Source organism: Podarcis raffonei, chromosome 12 (genome assembly GCF_027172205.1).
Source record: "Podarcis raffonei isolate rPodRaf1 chromosome 12, rPodRaf1.pri, whole genome shotgun sequence".
Taxonomy (NCBI): domain Eukaryota; kingdom Metazoa; phylum Chordata; class Lepidosauria; order Squamata; family Lacertidae; genus Podarcis; species Podarcis raffonei.
The window spans coordinates 3,658,714-3,681,122 of NC_070613.1; the positions used below are offsets into that span (position 1 = coordinate 3,658,714).

General features: G+C 46.9%; 1 protein-coding gene and 1 long non-coding RNA gene across 3 annotated transcripts; one reads left to right on the top strand and one right to left on the bottom strand.

Annotated features, from left to right (window-relative positions):
- The first annotated feature begins 2,802 nt into the window (after positions 1-2,802).
- Positions 2,803-18,362, top strand: BPNT2 (3'(2'), 5'-bisphosphate nucleotidase 2). Of its 2 annotated transcripts, XM_053409429.1 has the most exons (5): positions 2,807-3,366; positions 9,999-10,158; positions 12,574-12,669; positions 14,753-14,914; positions 17,067-18,362. In XM_053409429.1, exons 1-5 carry the CDS (start codon positions 2,956-2,958, stop codon positions 17,336-17,338), a joined length of 1,101 nt encoding a protein of 366 aa, XP_053265404.1. In that variant the 5' UTR covers positions 2,807-2,955; the 3' UTR covers positions 17,339-18,362. The 2 variants fall into 2 exon arrangements, with proteins under 2 accessions (XP_053265405.1, XP_053265404.1); XM_053409430.1 differs by lacking the exon at positions 14,753-14,914 and having other exon boundaries at positions 2,803-3,366.
- Positions 18,363-20,171: 1,809 nt separating this feature from the next.
- LOC128423887 (uncharacterized) lies at positions 20,172-21,224 on the bottom strand. Its single transcript, XR_008332887.1, has 2 exons — positions 20,976-21,224; positions 20,172-20,488 (listed from the first exon to the last, which is right to left on the bottom strand). It is a non-coding gene; the product is annotated as an uncharacterized LOC128423887 (long non-coding RNA).
- Between the last annotated feature and the right edge of the window lie 1,185 nt (positions 21,225-22,409).

Consider the following 22,409-nt stretch of genomic DNA (forward strand, 5'->3'; position numbering starts at 1 on the left):
GTAACAACTTTCTGCAACTATCCAATCACTGAACGTCACTTTCAATCCCTTATTTGCATATGTGGACCTGAGTGAAAATATCTACAGCATCCCCCTGCTGGCCCAGGGTGTGAACTTCAGTGCATAACACCGTCTTCCTTTTTCTCCTCTACCGCTGCCTTCAGTTCACATCAGGGCTTCTCCTGGCTGCCTGCAATTGCCTCAGGCAGCAGAGGAGGAGGAGGTGGCAGCCGTGGTGGGTCAGGGACCAAAGGAGGAAGAAGAGGAGCCCCCCCTCCAATTTTATATTTTGCTTCAAGCGGCAAAATATCTTGGAGAGCAGAATCACTACTCTTAGTTGGTGGAACGCTCTGTCTCATGAGACCAGGGCCCTGCGGGATCTGATTTCTTTTCGCAGGGCCTGTAAGACAGAGTTGTTCCGCCTGGCCTTTGGCTTGGAGCCAATTTGATTCCCTCCCCCACTTTCTTTTTCCCTTTCTCCTCCAGTGATGAGGCTGCATTTTAATGTTTCAATGTTGTATTTTAATCTTGCTTTTAAGTTGTTTTCATTCAACTTGTTTTTATTATTGCTTGTTAGCCGCCCTGAGCCCGGCCTTGGCTGGGGAGGGCGGGTATAAATAAAAATTATTATTATTATTATTATTATTATTATTATTATTATTAGTTGCTGATGCATGAGATTTCAGAACAGATCGAGCCTCTGCAAAGATTCAGACTTCCGTGTCAAAATTGGGTGGAGCGAATTTCCTTTTGTCATTTAGTCATTTAGTTGTATCCGACTCTTTGTGACCCCCTGGACCAGAGCACGCCAAGCACTCCTGTCTTCCACTGCCTCCCGCAGTTTGGTCAAACTCATGTTTGTAGCTTCGAGAACACTGTCCCACCATCTCGTCCTCTGTCGTCCCCTTCTCCTTGTGCCCTCCATCTTTCCCAACATCAGGGTCTTTTTCAGGGAGTCTTCTCTTCTCATGAGTTGGCCAAAGTATTGGAGCCTCAGCTTCAGGATCTGTCCTTCCAGTGAGCGCTCAGGGCTGATTTCCTTCAGAATGGAGAGGTTTGATCTTCTTGCAGTCCATGGGACTCTCAAGAGTCTCCTCCAGCACCAGAATTCAAAAGCATCCATTCTTCGGCGATCAGCCTTCTTTATGGTCCAGCTCTCACTTCCATACATCACTACTGGAAAACCATAGCTTTTACTATACGGACCTTTGTCGGCAAGGTGATGTCTCTACTTTTTAAGATGCTGTCTAGGTTTGTCATTGCTTTTCTCCCAAGAAGCAGGTGTCTTTTAATTTCATGACTGCTGTCGCCATCTGCAGTGATCATGGAGCCCAAGAAAGTAAAATCTCTCACTGCCTCCATTTCTTCCCCTTCTATTTGCCAGGAGGTGATGGGACCAGTGGCCATGATCTTGGTTTTTTTGATGTTGAGCTTCAGACCATTGCTTTTCATTATTTATTAAATTTGTATACCATCCTTCATTCGTAGATTGCAGGACGGTTCACAGCATTCGGTGTTCACAGTTTAGGAGGCAGAGAGATGATAACATGGGTGTGAATTGTTTTTTGTTTTTGTTTTGCTCCCATGGATGCGAAGGCAAAAAACTTTCCTCCCCTTCTGAATCGCAGGTGGAGGGGTTAGGAGGAAAGGGCGTGTTAAGTTGTGGGTGAACATATCAGACGACACAGCAATTCTTCAAACAGCTCTTGTTTATTCACAGGCCAGAACAGAACTGAACTGAAGGGTTCAGCCAGCCTGCTTATATAGAGCTCCGTGGTGCTGTGGGTTAAACCACAGAGCCTAGGTCTTGCCGATCAGAAGGTTGGCGGTTCGAATCCCCACGACGGGGTGAGCTCCCGTTGCTCAGTCCCTGCTCCTGCCCACCTAGCTGTTCGGAAGCACAAAAGTGCAAGTAGATAAATAGGTACCGCTCCGGCGGGAAGGTAAACGGCGTTTCCGTGCGCTGTTCTGGTTCTCCAGAAGCGGCTTAGTCATGCTGGCCACATGACCTGGAAGCTGTACGCCGGCTCCCTCGGCCAGTAAAGCGAGATGAGCGCTCCAACTCCAGAGTCGGTCACAACTGGGCCTAATGGTCAGGGGTCCCTTTACCTTTAACATTACAACGCAACAGTAACCATTTTCTGTAACTATCCAATCACTGAACGTCACTTTCGATCCCTTATTTGCATATGTGGACCTGAACTATCTACAGTATCCCCCTGCTGGCCCAGGGTGAGAACTTCAGTACATAACAGGTTGCGTGGCTTCATTTGCTTCCACTGGGCATGTCTGCTTGAGAGCACATCCCATGCTGCTGCGCAGACTTGCAATCTCCATGGTGAGGGCAACTCTTCACTTTTCTTATCTCTACGCCTCACTGAGTTCCCGAGGATCGCTTTCCGCACACCGTAAAGCCGCTGGACTCCAACTCCCATCAACCCCAGCCACCGTGAGCGACGGCAAAGGTTGCCGGGAGCTGTAGTCCTCCCAAACCCCGCCGCTAGGGGGCGCAATGTCCCCACCTCTGACATACACGCTCACACGCAGGCGCGGAGGGAGTCTCTGCTAGGGAGCCACTAAGACAGCCCCGCCTCTCACTTAGCCCAGCTGACGGGACTCCAACTCCCATCAACCCCGAGCCAGCGTGGCCGACGGCCGGGGACGACGGGAGTTGTGGTCCGTAATAACAGCCACGCACTCCCTGAGTGCCCGCCCCGGGAGTAACCCGGATGCTACAGAGGACTGCTCCCATCAGCCCCTCCCGGCCGGCCCAACGGCGGAGGACGACGGGAGTTGTAGTTCTCCCCTCAGAAGCGGCTCCGTCGGCAGCGGAGCGGCGCCTAGCAACGGCAGCAGGCCGGCGCGGATGTGCAGGCCACGTCCGTCCGCCTGAGGCGACGTGAGGAGGCCGCCATGGGCTGCCGGTGACGGGCCTCTCCGCCTCCTTCTCCGGCCATGGCGCCCATGGGCATCCGGCTGTCCCCTCTGGGGATGGCCGTCGTGGGCCTGCTGGGCCTGGGCGTCCTCTACCACCTCTACTCGGGGATCCTGGCCGGCCGCTTCGCCTTCTTCATGCTGGGCGGCGGAGGGGGAGAAGGGGAGTCGGCGGCGGCGGCGGGGGGCTCCGAGGCGGCGGGCGGGCCTCCGGCCTCGGGCACCGTGGACCTGCGGGAGCTGCTGGCGGCCTCGGTGGCGGCGGCGGCCCGAGGCGGCGCCGAGGTGAGGCGGGTCCGCGACAGCAACGTCCTCAACGAGAAGGCCAAGGGCAAGACCCGCGAAGGGGCCGACGAGAAGATGACCAGCGGGGACGTCCTCTCCAACAGGAAGATGTACTACCTGCTCAAGGCCGCCTTCCCCGGGGTGCAGGTGAGGGTGTAGGCCGCCTTTCCTTCCCAAGGGGCTCGAGGCGGCGCACAAAAGTCTCCTCCCTCTTTTAATCCCCACCACAACCGCCCTGCGAGGTAGGTGAGGCTAAGAGATGGCGGCTGCCCTTCATGGCCCAGCCGGGATTCGAACTCGGCTCTCCCTGAAGGCAGAGCCCTGTTTAGGGAAGCTTTTAATGTTACAGTGGTACCTCGGGTTACAGACGCTTCAGGTTACAGACTCCGCTAACCCAGAAATAGCACCTCGGGTTAAGAACTTTGCTTCAGGATGAGAACAGAAATCGTGCTGCGGCGGCAGCAGGAGGCCCCATTAGCTAAAGTGGTGCTTCAGGTTAAGAACAGTTTCAGGTTAAGAACGGACCTTCGGAACGAATTAAGTACTTAACCCGAGGTGCCACTGTATTGTATTTTAGTGTTCTTTTGGAAGCCGCTCAGAGTGGCTGGGGAAACCCAACCAGATGGGCGGGGTATAAATCATAAATTATTATTATATTATTATTACCTTGGGTTAAGTACTTAATTCGTTCCGGAGGTCCGTTCTTAACCTGAAACTGTTCTTAACCTGAAGCACCTCTTTAGCTAATGGGGCCTCCCTCTGCTGCCGCGCCGCCAGAGCACGATTTATGTTCTCATCCTGAAGGTACTTAACCCGAGGTACTATTTCTGGGTTAGCGGAGTCTGTAACCCGAGGTACCACTGTACTCCCACATCCCAGTCTGACACTCAAGCACATTTACATATAAGCTAAACAAGCTATAGCTTAGGGCCCCACTCTCTTGGGCGTGGGTAAGCAAACTAAGGCCCGGGGGCCGGATCCGGCCCAATTGCCTTCTAAATCCGGCCCACGGACGGTCCAGGAATCAGCATGTTTTACATGAGTAGAATGTGTCCTTTTATTGAAAATGCATCTCTGGGTTATCTGTGGGGCATAGGAATTAATTCATTTCATTCATTCATTTCCCCCCAAAACATATAGTCCGGCCCCCTACAAGGTCTGAGGGACAGTGGCCTGGCCCCCTGCTGGAAAAGTTTGCTGACCCCTGCTCTTGGGGGGCCCCCAAAAAAATTGAAAGGAAAAAACCTGGATGTACATTTCCAAAATATAAGTTAAAAAACAAATAAAATAGAATCTACATACAGCAACAGTGTTTTGTGTTGTGTAGGCTCCTATGATGTAAGTCATGGGCCCCGCCTGCTAACCTGCTCCCTAAAATATCACTGGTTTGCTCATTTCTATATATAGGGTTCCTACATTCTGCATGTGGAAATAGCTTTGATACCTATGAGGTCCATAGATTACCATATAGCATATACTCAACACAAAAAAAACAGTGACAATTTGTTGTTAACAAAGGACAGCTGGACATATAAAGGGCCCCATTGCCTTCAGTAGCTTAGGGCCTCATCAAACCTAAATGTGGCCCTGCTCAAGCCCAGTGTTTCTCAAGCTTGGGTCCCCGGCCGTTGTGGGAATACAGCTCCCCTCATCCCTAGAATCGCAAGGTCTATCAGCCAGAGTCGGGTGCAAAAGAGGTACCGCATTTTTCCATGTGTGAGACGCCGCCATGTATAAGACGACCCCTATTTTATTGAACCCAAAATTAAGAAACCAGTAGTTGTACCTTGGTTCTTGAGTGCCTTGGTACTCGTACATTTTGGCTCCCAAAACCCTGAAAATTCCAGTTTTCGGAAGCTGAACATCTGACGCGGCTTCCGCTTGAGTGCAGGAAACTCCTGCAGCCAATCGGAAGCTGCGCCTTGGTTTTCAAACATTTCAGAAGTCAAGCAGACTTCTGGAATAGATTACGTTTGAGAACCAAGGTACATCTGTAACTTAGGGTTGCCATATCCTTAGAAGTGAGAATCCAGATGTTCAGCGGCAATGGAAAGTCACTGAGCTTTTATTTTTGGGTGAACAACCACAAAGCTATTTAGCTTTTCTGGGGCAAACATGCGCTCCAACACAGACATTTGCTAAAAAATGAAAAAATCACTAGGGCGGTCAGCCTGCAATGGTTCCGGCAGGTTCTTCCAGCAGCTTCTTCATGGCAGCTGCAGCAAGTTAAGTCTTGTGCATTCACCATCCCTGTATAAGGCGACCCCAATTTTTTACTTTTTTTCTGTGTGTGCAAAAAACATCTTATACACACACAAAAATGGTAATTAGAATGAAAGAGTGTGGTGTTGCTTCTGAGCCAAGGAAATTTGTTTTCAGAACCGGAACTGCACTGAGCTCAAAGTCCTTGTGCTCAAAAATCTGTTTTCCCTGCTCCCCATTTCACCAACCTAGTTTCGGCAGGGAAGGCATTTTCGTTGTTGTTAACTTAGAACCAGAAACCCTTGCCAATCTAACAGCCCCGAGACCTGCCAGTAGATCTCCAATCTACCTTCCTGCTGACCCCTGGCATAGAATTCACTTGCTTCCCTTGCTTTCCATTTTCTGTTTGCTTATCTAAAATAAATTGTGTGCTTCAGCAGGGACTGTATACATTGGGGGTGGGGGTGGCCCTGAATAGTCAAAAGAAGTGTACAGTTTAGCTTTACAAGTGTACATTTAGCTTTGCGAGAAAGGTGGTGACTAAACAGTGTTAGTACAGTGGTACCTCTGGTTAAGAACTTAATTCGTTCCGGAGGTCCGTTCTTAACCTGAAACTGTTCTTAACCTGAGACACCACTTTAGTTAATGGGGCCTCCCGCTGCTGCTGCGCTGCCACCACCGCACGATTTCTGTTCTCATCCTGAAGCAAAGTTCTTAACCCAAGGTACTATTTCTGGGTTAGCGGAGTCTGTAACCTGAAGCGTATGTAACCTGAGGTACCACTGTAATAGTGATAGCATTTTTTGAGAGCCTTTTCATTTAAAGTATTTAACATACAAAATCTTTGGGATAGCTCTTGGGGGTAGACCAGTATTACAGAGTAAAAGAAGGACTTACCTAAAGTGGTGTTTTGGCAAGTCTCCTGTCCCCATATGGATTAATCCTCCGAATTTTATTTGTATTTCTGAAAGCTGATACTTCTGTCCATCTCAAAAAACATGTGGCTAACTTGTCTGAATTACTAGAGGGAGGTTCCTTGGGTCACCCCTCTGCCAAATGCCTTAGCAGTTGCTATGTCCTTGTTTTTGGAATGCCCATAGACAACTGGGATAGCTGTTAGTAGAACATGAGACTCTTAATTTCAGGCTCATGGATCCAAGCCCCACCTTGGGCAAAGGATTCCTGCATTGCAGGGGCTTGGACTAGATGACCCTAGTGGTCCCTCTCAATTCTATGATCTCACATTAAGACTTTATTGAGCTGTCTTTAGAACACTTTATAAGATCCCCATGTTTTTCCAGTGCATTTCTCTGATATTCTGATAAGCAGAGCACTTCTAGAAGCAGGGAGGAGTCAAGAGTCAATATCAAGGTGTTTCTCTTTTTGATAATGGGGCATTATGCTCATGTAAGAGCCTCCTGATTTGCAGGCTTCTGAACGGATGTATTTCTCTGGCCATTTGAGTACAGTGGTACCTCGGGTTACGTACGCTTCAGGTTACAGACTCCGCTAACCCTGAAATAGTACCTCGGGTTAAGAACTTTGCTTCAGGATGAGAACAGAAATCGTGCTCCAGCGGCGCAGCGGCAGCAGGAGGTCCCATTAGCTAAAGTGGTGCTTCAGAACAGTTTCAGGTTAAGAACGGACCTCTGGAACAAATTAACTACTTAACCCGAGGTACCACTGTATAATCCATGAGTTCTTTTGAGTACTGTATGTGCTTCTTACATTTTATAGCTAGCTGATTCTACTTGTTGGCAGGCTGTAACGAGAGATGTTGTGGACATAAAGCTGCAGAACAGGTTTTCTCTAGTAAGGTTCCTGACTATACTCTGTGATGACCTGATAGATAAATTCAGCTTTCCTCTATCTACACATGTAACAGCTGCAACATCAATAACTGGAGAGTTTTGCTTTTCTACAGACACTGCTTTTGTGCTGTGACCAGTGGTAGCTCTGCAGCAAAGGATTCTATTTACACTGTCTCCTTCTCTTGAAGAGACCAGGCTTGCATGCTACAGTGGTGCACAAGAGTCTTCTTGTTTTGTGTATTACTTAACAGTTTCTGCCACGTTGACACTGGTTAGTTGCACCCTGTTTCTGCTGTGTTTCTGCCCAATACAGTCTATACCAGGCACCCCCAAACTTGGCCCTCCAGATGTTTTGGGACTACAGCTCCCATCATCCCTAGCTAACAGGACCAGTGGTCAGGGATGATGGGAATTGTAGTCCCAAAACATCAGGAGGGCTGAGTTTGGGGATACCTGGTCTATACTCACTGGTGGCAGGTCTCTAGGATTTGAAACCGTGTCTTAACTGAAGTTGTTGGGTTGGACCTTGGACCTTTTGCCTGCAAAGAGCTATGGCTCTTCATCTGTGAATGTCCTAGTCTCATACTTTCAACCTCCACAGCTACTGCTCCCCATTCCCCATCTCTCTCCTTCCATTTCAGTGTTGAGTATGACAGGTAGAAAAGAGCTTAGTTATACAATAGGGACTGCTCAGGGGTCCGGATTGTGAAATGCACACTAGGGTCTGAATTGTGAAAGAATCCAGTTATCAAAACATCTGCGTATTACAGTGGTGCCCCGCAAGACGAATGCCTCGCAAGACGAAAAACCCGCTAGACGAAAGGGTTTTCCGTTTTTGAGTTGCTTCACAAGACGATTTTCCCTATGGGCTTGCTTCGCAAGACGAAAACGTCTTGCGAGTCTTGCAATTTTTTCCCGCTTCCCCCCCTTTTTCTAAGCCGCTAATAGCCTTTTAGCCGCTAAGCCGCTAAGCCTTTAATAGCCGCTAAACCGCTAATAGCGCTAATCCGCTAAGCCACTAATAGGGTTGCTTCGCAAGACGAAAAAACCGCTAGACGAAGAGACTTGCGGAATGGATTATTTTCGTCTTGCGAGGCACCACTGTACATGTGATGTGACACCCACACTCAGTTTCATTTCAGTTTTGACTTTAGCACTGTCTTGCTGCTTTAAGTCCCACGTTGGGAAATTGTATTAATCCTCTTCAGGCATTGTTAGCACTGAAGAACGCATGGGTGGGGATGAATGGACTAGCTGTGCCCCTGCATTGCTCTCCATGCGTTGGAGGGCAAACCTCTGAAACATTGAGCCTCCTGGACTCCCTGCCTGTTTAGAACCCTTAAAATCCACAAAGACTGGATGCTTCTCTCTTCAACTCGTAGTGATCAAAGAGTGGGACATGGAGTCCTTCATTCCCACTGTTGCTCCTCATGTGTGAACATGGAAGAATCCATTAAGATGCTCATTTAACAGGGGCAAGAAGAAAGCTAACAGTTACAGCAGTCGTGTGTGTGTGTGTGCACACATACAGTCATACCTTGGGTTACAGACGCTTCAGGTTGCATTTTCTCAGGTTACGGACCCACCAAAACCTGAAAGTACTGGAATGGGTTACTTCTGAGTTTCGGGGGTCGCGCATGCACAGAAGCGCTAAATCATGCTTTGCACAGAAGCGCCAAATCGCAACCCGCGCATGCGCAGATGCGCTGCTGCGGGTTGCAAACGTGCATCCCACATGGATCACGTTTGCAACCTGAGCATCCACTGTATATGTGTGTGTGTGTGTGTGTGTGTGTGTACACACACACACACACACACACACACACACACATGTATGAATTGGGGGAAAGAAAATTTTCTGTAATTCTTGAATTATTATGAACAAATACCATAAACATTAAAGGATTGACTCTTGCATTTTGCTAAGCATGGTCAAATCCGGTCATTATTTCATTGGATTTGGGTCTAAACCATTTGGTAAATAATGTTGCAGCTGGGTTTTCTTTCTTATTGCTCCATGGGAGTTTCACATTCTCAACTATCTCAAGTGAACGCAATCTCCATCTCTGGGAATCTTAAGCATGGCAGTTTGGCAGTTGTGGAACTTCTGTGAAGTTGGTAAATATATCCTGACTGCGTAACAGATGAAGCAGATATATATATAAGTGTGTGTAAGACATTGTTGCACTGTAGAGAAATTTCCTTTCACTGGATTACCTAATCTGAATTGATCTGAACTTGCTTTGGCATATTTGTTCAAAGCAAAATAAAAAATAAGGTGTTTTGGGGATTAATAGATCCCAAACTGTTTTCCCCCACAGGCCACTTGAAACTTGCTGATAGTCTTGGCTTAATGATTGTTTTGCCTGTTGTAGCAACCGTAGTGCGCTGTGCTTGATGCAGGATGATTTTAATTGGTTCTTTTATTTTTTAAATGGTATTTTATTGTATTACAATTTGCATTTCACAAAACTTGTAAGAGTAGGTGTACACGCTTTTACTGCATTTCATAGGTGTTCTAATTTTTAACGGGTTAAGTTTCTGGATACATACTGTGTGAAAAACAAATGGCACGCTGTGAAACAAAACTGTTTGGGAGAAGAATTGAATTGGCATACTGAAATTTAGTGGAGTTTTTGAGCAGTCACCTGTAATCATTAAAATATTGTATGCATGCTCTTTTGGAGGTGAAAGTTCCAGGGAAAGAATGGAAGTATTGCAACAGTTACACGCTTATTTAATTACATACTCTCTCTTTGTCATTAGATAAACACAGAGGAACATGTAGATGCAGATGACCAGGAGATAATTTCTTGGGACCGAACTATTCCTGAAGCTATAAAGAACCAAATTCAGCCCAAATTGGTCCAAGCAGACAGTGTTACTGTGTGGATTGATCCGTTGGATGCAACTCAGGAATATACAGGTAACCAGCACTGAGCTATTTTTGGCTTACTGCTACTCTGTGTAGCACCCCACCCCTTACAATGGCATCTCACATGACTGGGGGGAATTAACTTTAACATTGTGCTTGTATGCTATGGCTCATACACTTCAATTTTACAAAGCCTAGCCTTTCTCTGGGGGACGCGGGTGGTGCTGTGGGTTAAACCACAGAGCCTAGGACTTGCCGATCAGAAGGTCGGCGGTTAAAATCCCTGCGACGGGGTGAGCTGCTCCCATTGCTTGGTCCCTGCTCCTGCCAACCTAGCAGTTCGAAAGCACGTCAAACTGCAAGTAGATAAATAGGTACTGCTCCGACGGGAAAGTAAACAGCGTTTCTGTGGCTGCTCTGGTTCACCGGAAGCGGCTTAGTCCTGCTGGCCACATGACTCGGAAACTGTATGCCGGCTCCCTCGGCCAGTAAAGCGAGATGAGCACCGCGACCCCAGAGTTGGTCACAACTGGACCTAATGGTCAGGGGTCCCTTTCCCTTTTGCCTTTCTCTTATATAAAAATGAAAGGAATTTGTATGATCATGGGATAATGCTGCCTGTGGGAAACTACTTTGCACCTTTTAATCGTCCCATGGGCTTCTGGAGGGAGACCTTTGTGGTTTGCAGCATAAATCAGGTTGGAATTAGAAGACAGTAGGTTGTGGTTTTTTTGTAGTGATCCTGGGTGTGGCTTCTTTTCTTTCTTTACTTAATGTGTGGACTTATTTATAGATCTATGTCACGCTTGAACAAAAATCTTGCAGGCTTCTGCTTGAAATGGGGATTGCTTGTGTGTGACGTGACATATTTTTGGATAGCTCCATAAACTGCCAGAAGTTGCAGGATGCTGTCCAAGCAACTTAACACGGCAACTGAACAATAGCAGCCTACATGGTGGCTTCCAGACATTGCTGGACTACAACTCCCAGCATTCCTGACCATTGGCCATGTTGGGTTCTGTTGTCATTACGGCAAGGTTCAGATGTTAACTCCAAGCTACACCACAAAGAACTCATAACCCACCTGCTCTCAGCAGCCAGAAACACCATAACCAGACACTGGAGAGACCTGTCAGGAGTAAGCATGGACCAATGGTACCAAATAGTATGGGAAACAGCCCTACTAGAAAAATTAACTAATAAACTGAAACTGACACGGGGACAAACAGAAGAAGACGCCTTCACCCCGGTATGGCTCCCCTTTATCACATACACAGCCCAACAAGACAATGACAATAATCCACCAACAGCATACAAATCAATATGGCTAACCTGATCCAAAACACACACACACCCCACGCACACACGAAAATAAAGATCACCACAGCCAATCACAAGCAAACAATCACACCCTAGGCCAACCCCAACCTCTCTCACCACCAAAGGAACACAAGTGAACAACACAAGCAACGCTGACACCAAACTCTACATACATTAAACATAATAGAAACACCGCCACCCGACCCCACCCCCATCCATCTTCCCTCTTTCCACCCCCCCCTTTCTTTTTTCTTTCTTTTTTCTTCTCCCCCGAATGCCTCAACAAATGAAACAGATTTGTAAAAATGTTACATGGAAGAAGAAGAAAAAATACGAGGCACTACACTTCTGTAAAACAAGAAAATCCTTAATAAAAAATATTTTTTTAAAAAAGATGTTAACTCCAAGCTATTGTTTCGATCTGGCCCTGTTGGAGCAAGCCTTGTGCTCGCATGCTCCCTGTTTCTCCTTCTGTTCACTTCGGGTTCACGTCAGTCACGAACCATAGTTTGCCATTACCTCCAAAGCACAATGGTTTCTGCAAAAGAGGCAGTAATTAAGTTGAAGGAATGAATGTGAGCAGAGGAGGGGGTCCTTTTTCCTTTAACAGAAGGCAGAAGGCTTTTTCCTTTAACACCAAATTATTACACTGAACCAGCTCTTTGAGTGATGAAACAAAGCAATATTTTAAATATTTTATTAGCATAATTTCTTCAGGGATTTGGAGTAAAGGGGAAACAGTTTAAGAATTCAAATATGCAAAGAGAGTTAAGCTGTTGAACACGAAAGAATAATTGGTGTTCAATTACTGCCGTCTTAAGTGCATTCTGATTTATGTCGAAATTTCTGCTGGATATTAAATCCAGACTGTGTTTTGTGTTAGCTCTTGTGCATAGGTTAAGTAAATACAATATCTGAAGCCTAGGATTGAAAGGGGGAAGAGCAGAGTAGGGCTGTGTACGTACAGAAATACTATTCAATCAAAATGATATAATACACAAATACCCAAAGTTGGATTTACTTTCTAATTTTACACCTTTCGGGTTGGTGTCTTGCCTTGTCATATCTGGTTTAAAAGTTAGTTTAGTGTTGTGCTTTACGCTGTACAAATGAGAAGTGTTGACATTCTTCCTATCCTCCTTTCAGAGAATCTTCGACAGTATGTTACTACTATGGTCTGTGCAGCTGTAAATGGCAAGCCAGTAATAGGAGTAATACACAAGCCATTTTCTGGATACACAGGTATGTGACATAGTTTTATTTCCATTCACAATGGTGTGAATAGTGATGTATGATTCCTCGCCCTCAGCAGGGTAAAATGAATTGATTTTAGAATGCTGTATTATTGTACTGACGCGGGTGGCGCTGTGGGTAAATCCTCAGCGCCTAGGGCTTGCCGATCGCATGGTCGGCGGTTCGAATCCCCGCGGCGGGGTGAGCTCCCGTCTGCGGTCCCAGCTCCTGCCCACCTAGCAGTTCGAAAGCACCCCTAAAGTGCAAGTAGATAAATAGGTACCACTTTATAGCCGGAAGGTAAACGGCGTTTCCGTGTGCTGTGCTGGCTCGCCAGAGCAGCTTCGTCACGCTGGCCACGTGACCCGGAAGTGTCTCCGGACAGCGCTGGCCCCCGGCCTTTTAAGTGAGATGGGCGCACAACCCTAGAGTCGGACACGACTGGCCCGTACGGGGAGGGGTACCTTTACCTTTATTATTGTACTGTTGTTAGCCACTCTGAGCCCGGCTTTGGCTGGGGAGAGCTGGATATAAATAAATTATTATTATTATTATTATTATTATTATTATTATTATTATTATTATGGTTGATGCTGTGGCACCTTATAGGTGCAGGGCTGGGCGATGTTAGATTTCCAACATTGCGATGTATCACCAGCCAGACATTGTGGTTTGGCGATATACCATGATGTTGAAACAAGCTGCATTGGCCCCAGCCGGCTAGACTTTGGGTGAAACTGCCACAGCTCTCACCGCCGGAGCTGGGGCCCTTTCACCCCAGCGCCTTGCAGGCTAGGGTCAATGCAGCTGGTCCAGGCCACTGCTCAGCTGGGGGGGGGGCAGGAGGGCTTCCCACACCCCAGCTGAGTGACCCCTGACGCCTCAGCAGCATCGGGCTTCGCTCAGCTGTGGCGTAGAAGACGACTCCTCATCCCCCACCCCATCTGCAGTATTGGATCGCTCAACTGGGGTGGAGGGAGGCTTCTTCCACCCCCTGTCCCCCATCTGAGAGATCCAGCTGAGCTATCCAATGCATCTGAGGTTTCGAGGTTGCTCAGATGGGAAAGGGCAGTTTCATGGAGGCCCCACTCCACTGCTGGCTGGGGCAAGCCAGTGCCGACCTGGGGGCTCTGTTAAATGCTTGGCTGAAGGGAAGTAGCAACCGGGCACCCCTCAGCCAAGCAGTTTAAAGATGCAGAGGGAGAAACAAGCTGTATTGGCGCCCTGCCGATGTGCTTGTTTCTCCCTCTGCTCCGTATGAGGGCAGACCGTGATGTCGGTTTCACTCAGCGGTATATCGCTGGTGAAGCTGCTGTGCATAGCTGTCAACTTTCAGATTTGAAAATAAGGGATCAGCAGCCTCAAAAATAAGGGATCAGCAGCCTCACCTGTCCCGGGGACAGTCTACGGGATATCTAACATTCCGGGATAGCAGCGGGAAGCAGCACTGGAATAAGGGAATTTCCTGCAAAAAAAGGGAAGGTTGACAGCTATGCTGCTGTGCTTCTGAGTCCCTCTGCTAGCAGCACCCTCTGGATGAAGTTGTGCTGCTAGCAAAGGGACTCAGGAGCGCAGCGGTTTCATGAGCGATATACCACTGAGTGAAACCAACATCGCGGACTGCTCCTCATACCGGTCCTGGGCGATATATTGATACATCGCCCAGGCCTAGTGTGGTGCTGATAACGCCAAGGTTGCAGGTTCGATTCCTTTATGTGACAGCTGCATATTCCTACATTCCAGTTGGACTAGATAATCCTTGGGGTCTCTTCCAACTCTACCATTCTGTGATTCCATGTGAGATGTGCTGGCCAAAGGAATGGCATGTATGCATACTAGATACCAAAAGATATAGAATCATAGAACTGTAGAATTGGAAAGGGATCATCAAGTTGAATCCCTGCAATGCTGAAACCTGGAACTGGGCTTGGTGGCTCTTCCTGAACGTCAGGAAGAAATAGGAATATAGAAGCATAAGGGTTTTTTTTGCCAAATACAGCTGGGTAGCCCTGAAAACCCTTAAGCTTCTGCCAAGCAATTGGAAGGCCCAGCTACTTACCCACTGGCCACTGATGACATGCCTGTTTTGCAGCCTGGGCGATGGTTGGCGGAGGATCAAATATTAAGCCTCGTTCTTCCTACAATGAGCAGACACCAACGATCATTGTCTCCCGTTCCCATGAAGGGAAAGTCAGGCAGCTTGCTTGGCAGACCTTTGGAAATAAAACTGCCATCATTAAAGCTGGAGGAGCAGGTTTGTTCTCTTGAATCTATTGTCCCTCATTTTATTTATGCAGAAATAGTTCACTGGAAATGGACATAGTTGCAGTGTGAGATGTGGTCAAAGTTCTTAAGTTCCCTAATTTATGAGAGCAGAGGACATGGTGTTTATAGGTGTAAGGAGTAGAGATGCAGGCGTAGCCAGCAGTGCAGTCCTGTCCATTGCCTGTTCAGAAGTAAGACGCCTCCTTGGGAGTTTGGTGAGACGTACTCCTAAGTAAGTGTATATAGGGTTGCTGCCATTGTCTTTGGTAATCTCTCATAGACGAGTAAGATTGTCTTCCATGAACACAGTCTTAACGGTGTGTCTGTAAGTGACTGTGGAGGCCAATTCTGGATCCAAACATCCTTGCCCCGTGGGAACATAGGTTTCTGGCTGGGAGTTGATCACAATGAGGGTTTCTAAAACATGCCTTCCTCTTAGCTCATTTCTCCTTGCGTTTGTGCTTCTTCAAAGTCCATGACACCTTTGGTAGAGACTACTCCCCAACTGGAATGCTCACAGGCCAGTGTTTCCCAATTACCCATGCTTATACTGGATTTTTAAAGATTTGCCTTGAGAACACCTTTAAACCTCTTTTGTTGTCCATTGGCATTTTGCTTTCCATTCTTAAGTTGGGAATAGAGTACAGTCGTACCTTGGATCCTGAACACCTTGGACGTTTTTGCTCCCGAATGCTCCAAACCCAGAAGTGAGTATTCCAGTTTGCGAACGTTCTTTGGAACCCAAACATCCGACTGGGCTTCCGATTGGCTGCAGGAGCTTACTGAAGCCAATCAGAAGCCGCTGAACGTTTTGGAAGTTGAACGGACTTCCGGAACGGAATCTGTTCGACTTCCAAGGTACGACTGTAGTTGCTTTGGAAGATGATAATCAGACATCCGCACAACATGACCAGCCCAACGAAGTAGATGTTGAAGAATCATTGCTTCGACACTGGTGATCTTTGCTTCTTCCAGTACACTGACATTAGTTTGCCTGTCTTTCCAAGTGATATGTAAAATTTTCCGGAGACACCATTGTTGGAATCTTTCGAGCCTGAAGGTACTTAATTGATGAGGAGAGGTGCTAGATTTTCACTAGGTAGTGGATCTTTGAAAGATTAAGAGTTTTGGAAGCTGTATCACCTGGCAAATTAGTTCAGGAGTGGTTGCCAGTTTAAAGGTGTGAAATGATTACGGTTCTCCGGGCAACAGAGTGATCAAATAGTTAATTTAGAAATATATAATCTCTCTCAGGACACTGTTTATGGTTGGCGAACAGTAAAAACATTGCCGTATCTGGTGGGAGTTGAACTCTAGGTTTTTTCCTTGGTTCTGAGATTACTCTGTAGCTACCAAATGAAAGTAGGTTGCAAAATGGTCCTGTGTCAGATTTGCCTTGCAAGGCTGCCGATTTATTTCTCTTCACATGCTGCTGTTCAGCTGTACTATTGCCAAAGTTCACGCGCAACAAAATAAAAGCAGTAAAAAAGAACTATCAAAAATACTACAAATAAAAATATAAAAATCAATAAGTAGTAAAATACATACTTTTTTTTAAAAAACTGTCATTGTATAATATTTTCTCAGACTAAGAATACCAGCAGCTTTTGGAGTTTGATAAATATGAGTCATAAATATGATCATAGAGTTGGGAGAGTCCAAAACACTGTTGGTGGGTCTAGCATACACAATTCCTCAGTCTCCATATCAGTTCCTGGAGTCCTCCAGGATGCACTGTACCTGCCAGGACAAAGGGTGTGTCCTGCAGAAGCAAATACTTCTGTTTACCCTGAATCAACAGGTGTCTCTTGTGCTTTCTTTTGCAGACAGGGAGTCCTGGGTAAGAGTAAACCACCTACTTAGTCACACACTTGCAGTGAACAGTGTTCTCTGCCCAAATCTCCACACTGGTGATGGTGACCATGGGTGTATGTATGCCATTACATAACCCATGAGAGAGGCTGTAGTTTGTTCAAGTTTTGATCGAGTTTTCGAACTGTTTAGCTAAACCCAAAGTTTTAAGAATTTTCTTTGTGTAAAGAAGCAGAGTTTTGCATGGACTGCCTACAGGGAGTAGCTCAAACACACCCACACCTGCTTGTAAAATATACGTAATGAGCTCTCAATTATTTCCTACCCAGGATACAAAGTTCTCTCGCTCCTGGATGTGCCTGAGAAGGATCAGGAAAAAGCCGATGTGTACATTCATGTGACGTACATCAAAAAGTGGGACATCTGCGCTGGCAATGCAGTGCTGAAGGCATTAGGAGGTCAAATGACTACACTGGCCGGGGAGGAAATCAGTTACACGGGTTCAGATGGCAACGAAGGCGGGCTCATAGCTAGTATCAATATAGACCACAGAGCACTGGTTGAAAAACTCCCTGTTTTAGACAAGGCGTCTCAGAATTAAATTCTGAAGAGTGACCAAGTCAAGTCGTGCTTCTGGAGCCTGCAAATGGTCCTTTAGAGGTGGGGAAAACGTGCGTCTGGCCTTTGGAAGATGGCAGAGGAATATTCTTTTGGAAAACTGCACAGACCCTGGCCTCCTCCTAGACCCTGGCAGCGTTCAGAAGCAAGGTTACTGGGACTCGGTGTCCTTACGCCTCCACATCAACCTTTTAATTTCTGAGACTGTTTCGTGACCATAACACAAGGCCAGATAATGCTTGGAAGAACACAAGCATGTTACAGATCTGGGTCTGGAAAACACTCACATTCTGTTATAGTATTCTTTGTATTGTGTGACAAAAGAAAAGATTGGCTGTGGCTCACCTGAAATCAGTGGATAGGTATTCTTCATCCCTTTGGGATACAAAGGTCCAAGAAGGCCAGATCATCTTCCTCGGACAATTGTCTAATCTTGGGTGCAATTTGAAATGGAAAAGGCAATGTTTGGGTCTATTTTTAATGCCTACCTGAAAATTCAAACCAGCTTAATGTGGATGAGAGTGTTAATATTTGTGTGGTTTTATTATAATCTTTAATTATAACATTTTCTGTGTGTCATGTTAAAAGAAAAGATTTCCCCTTGTACAGTTTCAGCTATTGAATATTGCCATTCTAAGCTGTTGAATTTCTTAAAACTCTTTAACATCCCGTGTTCGAGCTGATAAAGAAGTCATTTATCTTTGATGATCATTTAATAAGCTACTTGATAAGAGAGCGAGTGATATTATGAATTATGATTATGAATTATGTGCAGCTGTCTTTACAGGGAATCTAAAAGTGTCTTCCTGGCTGCCATAACTGTTACACTGTGTGGACATTTCCTTTGAAAGGCTGGCCGCAGTTTTTGATTTGTCAGTTCAAAACTCTCACCCTGTTGTGATGCTTGGCATTCAGTCTTCGCAGGAGAGTTGTAGGAATTTGCCACGGATTCAGAGGAACATGTATTTGACAACTTGTTTTCCTCCCTTCAGACCTGCCCACCTCTTTTTGCCCCTTTATGTTAAATAAAATAAAATAAACCCCTGTATCAGTGTGATGAATATCTGTGACTGTGAAAAACAAGATTTTAAGCCTGTAATTTGCAAATGATTAACTGGTGTGATTAATCAAGGTTTGCAAACATATTAAATTGCACCCACCAAGCAAAAGCATATGATTTGGGCCTCCTGGGCCTCTGGTGTACTGATCCACAATCTCTCCTGGATGACACAAAGGGCTCTAAAATACCATGTTTGAAGTTGCATAAAGCTGGTTATCTGAATGTGGCGGGGGATGCAACTCATAAAACCATGTCTCGTTTTCAGTTTTCCTACAAAGGATTTTCTGATGCTTTTGGTTAGTATATTAACTGGATCATTTTCATTTTTAAAAACAGGTAATTAGTAACTAACAGCGATCCTACACACTTCTGCTCAGAAAAAAGTAGTATTGTCTTCCACGGAGCTTATTCCCAGTTAAGGTGCATAAGGTGTTTTATATAGCAGAGTTGAACTATGGAACTACCTGCCACAAGAGGCAGTGGTGGCCACCAACTTGCAACTTCCGCTCAGGATTCTCCCCAGGCTAAGCCCGGCTTCACCCAGCGTGCTCTGCGCCCTCCTCAAATGCTTTTGCCTGGCTGGGGAGTTTCCTGGAACAGTGAATCTGTATCTTCCAATGCAATTGTTCAATATAAAATCTATCCTGGAAAGAGAAGAAATGAGCACTGAACCACTGATATAGTACAAGTGAATTCTTTATTTACTGCTTTTGCGAGTGTTAAAGATAAAACCTATTTGGGAAAGAAAGTATATCTGCCTTTTCAGTGGACCTTTATTGTTTGTTACATATAGTTGCCTCGGTGATAGTATCTTGTGTTTGCAGTAGCCGTTGTAACACCACCCTGATCATTGTTTTATTATTTAAAGTGGCATCTTACCACTTCCAATGGACAGTGCAAATGGGTCCTGATGTTTCCTCCCTTCATTTTGGTGAAACTGCTTGGAACACAGCTTGTTTCATCAGATGATGTGTCTTCCTGAAATTCACATGCACGGTGGTGAATGGAGAGGTGAAAGACATGTGGAAAGAACAGACTGCAATGGTGACAGATGGAAATTGCCCCATCATTTGCAATCCAGCAGAAATCGGCTTGCAGTATCCCTTCAAAGTTCCTTCCTTCAGGTAGCGCCACGACATTCTGGGATCAAATTAGAAACTGGGGCGGCTGTCCCCGGAAAATAGGAGCACTTGGAGGGTTTGCTTTCACTGTGCGGTCATTTTACAGTACATTTCCCTCTGAATTCACCTCCCTTATCTCCAACCACCTATGAGCGGTGGGCTGACAAAAGCAATTGTGATTTCGTTTTATTTTATTGGCAGCTGCATAGGTGAGATCAGCCCACAGGGCACAAACGTTGGCAGCTCGATTCTGTGTCCCCAGCTGGCCCTGCCTGCCCCCAAACTCCCTCTCCAGAAACTGCCTCTTTCCCCTCATTTGCCATGTCAGTTTGTGACATCACAGGGAGTTGGTGGATGTCTGTGACATCATAGGGAATCCATGGCCAACAGCCACATCTAGGGAAACATCTGCACAGCCCTCGCTGGCCTCACAATGGGGGGGGCACCTCAGCAGTTATTAAAAATGAGGTGACTCCCCCCATTGTGAGGCCTGGGAGGGCTGTGCAGATGTTTCCCCAGCTGTGGCCATTGGCTACCAACTCCCTGTGATGTCACAAGGGGGTGCAGCCCCCTCTTCCTGTGACATGACTACTTAGAGATTTCCCATACAATAAAAACACGGCACAAAACACAGATTTCTTTTCAGAAAACGTTCATTTTGAATAAAAATTAGAAAGCCATTTATTTAGAAAACAGGAGCTGTCTGGCTTAAGTCCTGTGGTTCTCTTCATGACTTTCACGGCTGGTCTCGGGGGAAACCTCGCCATCTCCGGCTATCCCTGAAAGGCAAAGGCAAACAGATGAGTGGGGTGGCCACCATCCGACAGCGTCAACGCAGACCCCTTGCCTTCTTGCTCCACAGCATCCCAACACCAGGCGATTGCCTCCTTCCGCTTACCAGCTTGCCGCCACCGTCTGGTCTTGGGGAAAACTTCGCCGGCATTGGATGTCCCTGAAAGGCAAAGGCAAACACGTTGATGGGATGGCGACTATCCAGCGTCCATCCAGACCCTTCCACAGGCTTTGGTCTGACAACTTCATCCCTGACTGGCCTGCCCCGTCAAGGCAGGTTGCAGAAGTGGAGGGCCACCAGTTTGAAGCGGTAGATCCACATGGGACTACACTGGTTTCCCTGGTTTCCACCTCTAGGGCTGTGCCGGGTAGTTTCCCTCCTCGCTTTGGTCGTCGACGTAAGGTCAAGAGCTCTACGAATGTCAGCAAGCTGACATTCTCAAAAGGTAGGTCTGTTGACATTAGGTTGAGGGCCAAAGACAAAGGTGAGTGCCACCAGATAGCGTTCACAAATGGATCGGCCAGCTTCACGGGCCTCTCGGCCTCCACTGACATCCCCAAATGTGAACCTGGCTTCACCAAGGCGCCACCACTAGAAGCCGATGGGCAACTCTCCCTCACCACAGAATTCGCCAAGGGACACTCACCCGCCGCCAAAGGGGCAGCTTCCCTCCTCGGTTTGTCCGCCTGTTAATAAACAAACTAGGCTTCCAAACCCGTTTGCATCCCCTCGGCCAGTCTTGTAGCCTTGCGGCATCAACCAGGCACTGAATGCAAACCTTCCGGCAATCCGTCCACCACCAACAGCCGCGCCAGGTCCATTGCCAGACCTCCCCCTGCTTCAGAGCTGAATTTCATCCACCTTCAGGTGCGATCCCACCAGCAAGTAAACCTCAACTTGCCTTCTCCTTGCTCCACAGCATCCCAGCGCCGGGCGATCGCCTCCTTCCTCCGGCCAGCTTGCTGCCACGGGGAAGGAGACCACCCAAGCTGAGTGCCTCCACTGAGGCAACTGCCTCGGCCTTTGACTTGGCCAACATTTATACTCTCTCAGCTGCCCAATGTTTTTGTGGCATCACAATTGCAGCATCTGGCGAGGCATCCCCATCACCCCTCAGACCTCACAATGAGGGGCGCAGCTCAGCAGCCATTGGCTCCTTGGCTTTTGACCAAGGAGATATATGACACCCCCCTCCCCAATTTGTGCCAGTATCTGTGAAGGCCACACCGGAAACCCAGTGGGGCAGGAGGGGGCATTTGTTAGCTTGTCACATGTGCTATGTCTCAGACTGGTTAAATTGTCAGTAGAGGGTTGTGGAGAGCCTGTAGATTCTGTAGGAGTGCATGATGACCCGGTTGAAGAGATCAGCCACAGCTAAGAAGCGGCAGGCGGCGTTTTCTCGGGCACACTCAGCACCAGTCAAGCGATCAATCACGCAGTGCCACCGGCGGAGATGCACCAATCGTAGCCCTCCCTGCCCGCCCAGGGGCCGCCTCTTACCTTCCTTGGCGAAGCATTGTTTTTTGTAAATATAATCTTTATTAGCTTCAAATACATATTCTTTATACTTCAAATACATATTATATTACATTTTACATTTATAGTGTACTCCTACAAGCTGACTTCTTCTGACTTCTTTATGTCACTTCCAAATTTTTTGCATTGTCTTTATCCATTGTATATATTGTTGTTCTGCTTACACATTTGTCCATAAAAGTTAAATGCTGTTTACCTTCCCGCCGGAGCAGTACCTATTTATCTACTTGCACTTTGACGTGCTTTCAGACTGCTAGGTGGGCAGGAGCAGGGACCAAGCAACGGGAGCTCACCCCATCGCGGGGATTCGAACCGCCGACCTTCTGATCGGAAAGTCCTAGGCTCTGTGGTTTAACCCACAGTGCCACCCGCAAAATCTTGGCATTTATTAATATATTGGGTTTAAGGTGGGGAGGGGGTCATTCCCCCAAGCTTGTAACAATGTAACTGCTGCTTAAGGTAAAGGTACCCCTGACAATTAAGTCCAGTCACGAACGACTCTGGGGTTGCACGCTCATCTCGCTCTGTAGGCTGAGGGAGCCGG